The sequence below is a fragment of the Nasonia vitripennis genome, assembly GCF_009193385.2.
Source record: "Nasonia vitripennis strain AsymCx chromosome 3 unlocalized genomic scaffold, Nvit_psr_1.1 chr3_random0004, whole genome shotgun sequence".
NCBI lineage: Eukaryota > Metazoa > Arthropoda > Insecta > Hymenoptera > Pteromalidae > Nasonia > Nasonia vitripennis.
The window spans coordinates 2344260-2352911 of NW_022279623.1; the positions used below are offsets into that span (position 1 = coordinate 2344260).

The 8652-nt window shown below is 49.6% G+C and overlaps 1 protein-coding gene across 1 annotated transcript; it reads right to left on the minus strand.

Moving 5' to 3' along the window:
• LOC100116261 (cytochrome P450 18a1) lies at nt 1–6875 on the minus strand. The gene is made up of 5 exons (XM_001600748.5): nt 6074–6875; nt 4918–5039; nt 4412–4841; nt 4052–4316; nt 1–2129 (listed from the first exon to the last, which is right to left on the minus strand). Exons 1-5 carry the CDS (start codon nt 6447–6449, stop codon nt 1739–1741), a joined length of 1584 nt encoding a protein of 527 aa, XP_001600798.2. The 5' UTR covers nt 6450–6875; the 3' UTR covers nt 1–1738.
• Nucleotides 6876–8652: the final 1777 nt, after the last annotated feature.

The following is an 8652-nucleotide window of genomic DNA, read 5'->3' on the forward strand; positions in this document are numbered from 1 at the left end:
TTTTTCAATAAGTAATTTTTATTATTATTTTGTCATTTTGTAAAAAAAGATGTTTCAATATTAAATCGTACGGCTTACGACACATGAATTCGCGGTCGACAGGTGAACACAGTGCGGCGGCATTCGGCTCGATCTGACGATCGCACATCATAAACGGACTCACACATGCGTGCACTCATCAGCATTCGAATCGAAGGAAGAGAGAAAAAAGAAAGAAAAAAATCAACAACAAGTTTGAGAAAAGATCATGGACTAGAAAAATCCATAGAACGCTTCTATTGCAAGCTGAGCTATAACGATCGCGCGTCGACAATCGTCCGTGTAAATGTATAAATCGACGACGATCTTATTGGTAAACAATCGCTTGATCTTTCCTTTTTTTTCTTTCTTCTCGCTCTCCTCTGTACGTCACTATAAATAACTAATAGTCGTATACAGCTCTTTTTCACAGATACACAAGGTATAAAACAAGCTCGCAATCACAATTCAGGCACGCGTTATCCTAAAGAATAGACACTTACAATTAGCATATTAGCATATTAAGTGGTCGTATGTACATACAAGTATAAAAGGAACTCTACGGCGAAGCCACCCTCTGCGTGCAGCTCTCTCTACGGATCTGTAATCTGCTTTTCTTTTTGAACAAAACTGATGTAATATATTATGATGCTTGACGAGAGTACAAGGACTCTTCTGTTGGGTTGCAGTTAAACGAGATTACAACATAACGGTCAAAAACCATGGATTATAATAGTGATGATAATTAAACAATAAAGAGAGAAAACTATTGCCGGTAACTGTCGGTTATAGCTAGGCTGTGGGGAATAAATTAAAAAAGCTGCTGTCGCGAAGCGGTGTTGTCTTTTTACATAAATAAATATTATGGCGGCGGGATATATCTATATAATATTAAAAACAAACAAACATATACAAAGAATAATCGACACGGGTTGCAAAAAAAAAAAAAAAAATTGGTCTTAAGAACACATGCAGAGCTCTTCAAACCTTCCGAGGCTTCGATTTTTTCTTGTCTTCTTTTTATTTTTGTACTCTAAAGTCGCGGCCGAGGAAGAGGAGGGAATCCACGTGTTTTTCCAATCGAGGACCCTAAAAAATAAGGGAGATTCCGTCCTCGAAGCTCGGCGCGCATCGCGCCCTCATGAACGAAGTGAATTTCACCTCGCTCTCGCTCTACTTTGGATATTATATTTTTTTCCTATCGCCTTCTTCGTATTATACTTTCTAAAAAATTGTTTCAAGCAGCTCGAAGCTTAATGACTGATGGCTTCGATCGCTCCCTAATCTTAATAGATTTCTGAGCGAGATATAGGCGGAAATTCACTTTTGCATTGCTTTGCATTGAACATTGTCGTTTCAGGCCGTTTTTCTCTTTCGTTCGCAATTGTCGCATGTCAACTCAAAATTGTATGTTTCTCACCAAGCCAGACGCGAAAGCTCCGGTCAGTCCAATATAATCGGCAAGCTTGAGAATTCGAAGCTCACCGCAAGATAATTAAAAAAAAACTGTAGCAATCGCGCCGCTATCTCGTCGTATACAATCCAAACGCAAATCGGAAAAGAAAAAAAAACCTCGCACACTCGAGAGAATAAGTCTGCGCTTTCGTCTCGCTCGCTCGGAGCGAAATAGGAACGGCAACCGTGCTTACTTTTAAAACATAAACTCGCTCGTTTCTCATTGAGAAACTAAAGAAAAACGGGCGAGCTCAGATCGATTCTTCTACTTGGATCCGGCGCTCCTCAGCGGCACGTCCCTATCCCTCCTGATCAAGCAGACCCTGAAGGGGTCGGGGGTGACGGTGACGCCGGCGTTACCCTTGAGACTGGGCAGACAGGCGCCCTCGGGCAGTCGGAAGTCGAACGTGTGCAGCAGAGTCGAGAAGAAGAGGAAAAGCTCCATGCGGGCGAGTACGTCGCCGAGGCACATGCGCCTGCCGACTCCGAAGGGCATGAAGTACTCGGGCTTGTGGACCTTGCCCTCGGCTGTGAGGAAGCGGCTCGGCTGGAACTTGGCTGGCTCTTCCCAGAGCTCCTCGTCCATATGAACCGCGTGCAGCAGGGGGACCACCTGTGAGCCCGATGGGATCGTGAAGCCGTTCAGATTGACCTCGCTGCAAGCAGAGAATGAAAAAGAGCTTTGGTTAGTTGTCGTCGTTGTATTGTACTTTGATAAAAATCGTTCGATATTTCGGAGAAAACGAGAGATTACCCGCATCGTCGCTAATTTACTATTGACTGCGGTATGCGTACGTGTAGAGGAGAGAGTCACTGAATCGATTATTGATATTCGGAGCTAATCTGTTTGCGGTGTATTTTCGGACGTGTCGAGTGCATGGGTTTATCAGGTCAAGACAGTGTGTGTGTGTGCACTCCGGCTTAATCAGCGACGTGTTTACGCGAGTTTGAAAGCGTTCTTTTATCAATACAGTGCAGTTGCTTAATATTTGTCCATCAATGCTGCTGCTGCTGCAGTGTATTATGATGCAGCGAAACAAAAATCATTTCGGAATAATGCAACTGTGCTGATGAACTACGCGACAACGGTGTCGAGCGGATAACATTACATAAAAAAAATTATGCAATTCGGCAAACACGTTTGCCAGATTTATGTAACGTTTGACAGAGAGCCGATCGATACTCCTCGGCGCACCCGCGTAAGTGTGTGTGTGTGTGTGTGTGTGCCTGGGGCCCGACAGGTGAATGCGCTCGCGTGGAAATTAAGAAAAAGGCCTGTAACGAGAGAGCGATACAAAGAAAACGAGGCTACGGACTCAAGGGACACCTTCCTTTTTCCCGTGGGAGGGGACCTCGAGGCGAAGCACGTGTCACGCTCTTTCCCGCCAAACGAGAGAAACTCGTCCCTTTCCGATCAATGGAGGCTTGCACGCGCGCGCTCGTGCCTTTGTTTATTTTCGGCCGATTGCGAAATGCCCGCAATTGATTCCACGAGAAAATACTCCGATATCTCGCAGCTTTGATCGTCATTTTCCTGCACTTCCCTTCGGTTTCTCGCGTATACGAGCGGCGCGCCGAGAGGCCCGTAAGCGCTGCGTGTGTCATCGACCTCGAAATCGAAGGTGGGCCCGTCCCGAAAAGCGGCAGTGCCAAGTGGACTTTCACTTTTATTCAATGCGGTGTGCGGCGCGCGAGCGGAGCACCGTTGTGAACGGTCTCTTCGCCAACCGACGACTCACACACGCGCTCGCGCAAACACCTATACTTACACATTTGCTCCATTATGGTTACACACCAGAAGACGAGCGGAACGAGACTCCGCTGCAGGGTACGCGCAGAGAGAGAGAGAGAGAGAGAGAGAGAGGGGGGGCGGGAGAAAATGTGTAACTATACGAAGAGCGCTCGAGTTTCTTTTTCTCTCTTTCCTTTTTTTTCACTCGGCAGCGGCGGCAATTATTCGACCGTTATACCCGGCGAGCGATCGGATTCAAAAATTTGCGCCCGGATGACTTTCTCTTTAGTTGTTTTAATTGGCTATGTAAGATTTTCGACGACGGCTCGGCGCTTTTTTTCCTCTTCTCTTTTTGAATGCGCTGTGCCCGCTTCCGCGCGCGATATATTTAAAGCTACGCTCGCGGCCGGCCGGCTGCGAACTCCTTTTCCCTTTAATCCTGTTTTTCCGCACTGCACACCGCGCGCGCGTCTTTATGCTCGCTGCAGCGCAGGTGCAACTGTAGCCGAGCGCCGATTATTCAAAATTCGACTTTCTCTCGCGCGCGCAAGTGACCCTTTCTTCGTGTTGACTTTACTAAATTTGGCTCGCGATAACCCGTCTTTCCTCTCATTCCCTTTCGACAATTTGAGGGTAATCTCGTTATACAGCTCAAGAGAGCGGAATATTTATAAAAGCCGATACGAGCCGTTGAGGCGCGATGAAAACTCGTTATAATTAACATTACGGCTCATTAACATCAGCTGGTGCGCGCGATCTGTACAGCCATGAACCTCGCGCGCATTCTATTAATAAACATCCCGGGTGAACGGCTGCTAAGTGCACGCGTATTGAACATCAACTTACCGAGTCGTGGCGTGGGTGGTGCCGAGCGGCACGATGCTCGTCCTGCGGAGAACTTCAAGGATCGTGGCCTCGGTGATCGGTAGGAAGGGCAGGTCCTCGAGGGAAGGCATGCGCTGTCTGCCGACCACCTGGTCGAGCTCTTCCTGGACGGCGCGGGCGGCTTCCGGATGGTGAAGCATCAGGATCACGGCCCACTCGAGGGTCGTCTTGACGGTCTCCATACCTGCGGAGAACAGATCTCCCAGGATCTGCTGCAGCTGACGATCTGTAAAAGGAGCGAGGGAAAATGCGCGTGAGATTTGCTGTACTCGCCGGCAGAGGAAAACTCGGCTTGAGCGACGAAAAAGAAAAGCGACGTACCGTGATTCTTTCCTTGAAAGAGCTTGTCCTCGCGGCCCTCGGCCTTGGCTTTCTCGATCTCGAGCAAGTAGGTGTCGACGAGGTCGCGTATGTTGTTCTCGTCGAAGGTGGCCTTGTGCTGGTCGACGGTCTCTTGGAAGAAGTCGGCCATCTCCTCGCGGTTGGCGCTCAGCTTGGTCTTCACCGATTGCAGCCAGGGAAGGTAGCGGAACATGGGGATGTAGTTGACAAAGCTCAGCCGGCCGAAAAGCTTGAAGCCCTCCTCGATCAGGCTCATGAAGCGCTTGAAGCGGCTGTCGCCGTGCTTGAACCGCACGCCCATGATGATCGAGCAGATAACGTTCGTGATCGACATGCCGAGCGAGAAGGAGACGCTGGTCGGGGCGCCTTCCTTCACCTCCAGGCCTCGGATGAAAAGGTCGACTTCCTTCTGCAATGACCGGGGCAAATTTTTCGGTTAAACACCTGACGCTGTTTTGCAACTCAATGCAGAGGACCGAACTTACCATGATCGTCGACTCCATGACTTTTTTGCCGGTTCCTCTGTAGGTCATACCGAAGTTGCGTAACTTCTCGTGGATGAATCTTCTTTGGTCTTTCCACAGGGCGCCTTCGGAGTTTATGATTCCTGCAACACGAGGGTACATTCTACATGAACTACGGTCCCGCCTTTTATTTATTTTTTTTTTTTTTGACGATTTTGCAGTCGAAGTTCATCGCTCAACCACTCGAAACTTATCAGCGAGAGAGATTTCACTTTGTACTTAGACTCGAAAACTTTGCGAAGATAATTGCAACGCCGCGCCGCGAAAACACTGAGATAGCGAGAGAAACATAACGCGTGCGCCAAAGACAGGCGGAAGGGATCGGCACTTGAACTCGGGCGAGCGTTGATCCTCGAGTATATCAGTGACTAAGTCGGCGCGCGCGCACGCGCGTGAACGCGACGACGATAAGAGTTCGCATTCTTGTTCACGAGAATTTTGGCATTGAATTCGAGGGATCGCCGCCGATTCAACGAACCAATTGCATCGCCGGTTGCTTTTCACTGCTGACGCAGTTCAATGTTCTCGGCGAGTCAACCGATTGCAAAACGATTTTATGTCAACAAATTGCAAATTTTCGAGCGACGCGCTCGTCTGCGCATACGCACCGATTTCAAATTAATGCACGCGGTATATGCACGATTTCGTGAATAACGCAACGAGAGATACCGATTGGAATCTTTAATTCAAGCGCGTTTTCTCAAATTTGGCAAGAGCCAATTAATGCGGCTTTATTTATGTAAACGGGCGTATCTCTCGGTGCGCGCATAAAAATGACGTTAAATTCGAGGCAAAGTATAACTCGGATTACGTATCGAGCCTTAAACAGTGAAAGTTCAAGCGCGCAGTAAGCGAAAAGGTACTAAAAGTCTACACCTTCATCCGTCGTAAAGAGCAGAGAAAGAGAGAGAGAGAGAGAGAGAGAGAGAGAGAGAGAGAAAAAAGAAATTCCAGTCATTACTCAACAGAGCCGGCCCGAAAGGAGGTCGAAGTCTCCCCGATAAACTTTTCGCGCAAGTGCGCACCCCCCGCGTCGAAATCGGCAGGCGCACGCAGCTCTCGGCGTGCACGTGCGCGCAGCTTTGGCGCGTTCTATAAAGAGGTCTGCGAGACTCACCGTATCCACCCAGTATGTTGATAAACTCGGTGTGGGGCCTGCCGGTGAACTCCTCGCGTCTGAAGGTCTCCCGGATGATCCTGTAGTCGCTGAGCACGACGACCAGCTGGGTGCCCAGTCTCGCGGAGAACATCGAGCCGTACTTCTTGGCCAGTTCACCGAAGCGGAGGTGCATGTCGACGCCGTTCATGAAGGGCAGGTAGCCGAAGAGCGGCAGACCCCAGGGCCCCGGGGGCAACGAGCGCAGCTGCCGGTACCACTGCACCAGCCGCACCGCCACCAGCACCCCGAAGAACACCAGAAGGGTGTGGAAGGCGTCGGCGCGAGTGCCGCCGATTGCCGCGTACAGCCACTGGATTCCGTGTTCGACGAACATCTTAGCTACTGTGCCGATCCGTGCTGCTTTCTTTCCTCAATCTCGTCGATAGACGATCGAACTTGTAGCGACACTGAGATGCCTGGCGCGATACCGATTTTCAAAGTCTCGAGTCAACTGCGACGACTCGTGTGCTCCGTCTCATAGGCGCTAAAGCTTCGAGCGAGCTTGACAAGAGAAGCGCCGCACTTGCTCACCGAGGAGACGAGAAGAAATGAACGGAAAAAAAACAACGAGCAGCAACGATGTGTAGCGTGTACAAAGTACGCGTAAACTCTGATGCTGCGTTGTGCTCGCCTCGCCTGCTCTCTCACTCTCTCGGTATGGATAGCCGGCGCGTGCGAGCTACCAGAGGATTTAGTGTGTACTAACATACACCTTCTTGTCCTTGCCTGTCTTATATAGTGACTCATCAGCCGGCGGCGGCGCTCGTGCCTCTGCAGATCCCCGAGCCGGCCACCGCCGCCGCCGCAGCTTCGAGCCGCCGCTCGAGGAGTGGGGCACTTTGAGATAGGACCCGAGAACTCGATGCGGGACTGTCGCGACTCACTCTCTTTCGCCCGGCGCTCAGTGTGTATGCGTACGCAGGCTCGTGCAGTGCTACGCTCTCTCGCAAGCCCGCCGCCTGCTGCTGGCGGATTGCGGAGCGCTGACGTCGTCGCGTGGGGGAGTCCCGCCACCGAGACACAGAAAGAGAGAGGGGCTGCGAGGGCGGACCCCCGGCGCACCGTTTCGTTGGTCGAGCTCCACGCGGATTTTACCCGCGCTGGGAAAGAGAGAGAAAGAGAGAGAGAGAGAGAGAGAGAGAGAGAAAGAGTCGACAGGTGGGAGAGACGTGAATACCCTGCGCGGTGGGAAAGACGGAATCGGGATCATTAAAGGGGGCCCGACGACCCGGGAGGAGGGGGCCCGCGGGGAGAGCCGCCGCAGCACTTGCCGGCTGGACGCCGAGGCGACAGGAGCTCCTCTCTTTTCTCTCCTTTTCCTCCGTATCATTTCTCCTCGAGTTGCTGTACACTTGTCTCTATACAGTGCAGTAGCAGCAGGAGTGTGTTTTTTCTCTCTTTCAGGCACTCGGTTAAACGCACGATTTGCTTTCATAGCTGTTCCGATGCTGAATATTGATGAAGCCTCCATGCGGTGTACCTTGTGACGAATTATTGAACAGCTTTGTGCGTTGAAGTGACGGCCAGACGGGTTTTTCTCGGATGTTGAAATAATGAGATTCCGTCTTGCCGCCGTTTCCTATTGCCAAAGAGATGCACGCCTAAATTTCAAACGCGAACTCTCGGCGCGCTAGCTTTGATTGGGTTACGCTCTGTCGCAGTGTCGACACGATGAAACATTCTTTTATCTTTCTTCTCATCGCTGAAACAACTCAGTCAATTTATCTTTACGCAACGAACCGAACGAGTTGCGGAAACTGTAACGATGACACTTATACTCGTACGCATATAAGCATTATGCATTCTTTTGATGACAGGCGTTCATCATCAGCTCATACGTTCGATAAACATTTTACGCGCGCGAATGGAATCATAACAAAGCTTATTATAGCGAGAGATTGTATGTACCGACGATGTAATCGCATGCAAATTGCGGTGTACACGGTATAATTATTATGATTATCAACTATATAGCTTATGCAAAGCATTTTCTTTCTACGTGAATGGCATGCATGCAGTAGGTGAAAAAGTATCGATGCTCGATTCCGTTGATACGGAGGTATCGTTGTGTGCTTATAGAAAATTAAATTGAAATCCATTGAACTCGCTGACTTACTGCAAATTTTTTCAGTGTAGCGAAACAATGATTCAGCGTCTAAAAGCGTAAACGCATCATCTACGCGATGCCCGAATTCTCCTTTATAATTTAAAAAATAAGGGACCCGATATCGGCAATCGAGTACAGCAGATCTCGTCTCTTTCTTTTTCTTCCTACCACGCACATGTCTCCGTATATGTACGAGGCACCCACGATATCACTCGACAAATTAAATGAATTGATACCAGCGCGCGATCCAACGCGGCTAGACCGTAATGAAGGGTCACTGACAGCCGCTCGCAATTAATCACTTAAAAATGACGGATATGCTCGTAACTGATAATTGTCCGGAGCGTATACTAATCAACGCGCAGCTATCGGGCAAATCTTTCGGCCGTTCCAATGTGTTCGCACAGATTGGAGAATTCTCAGCATTCCG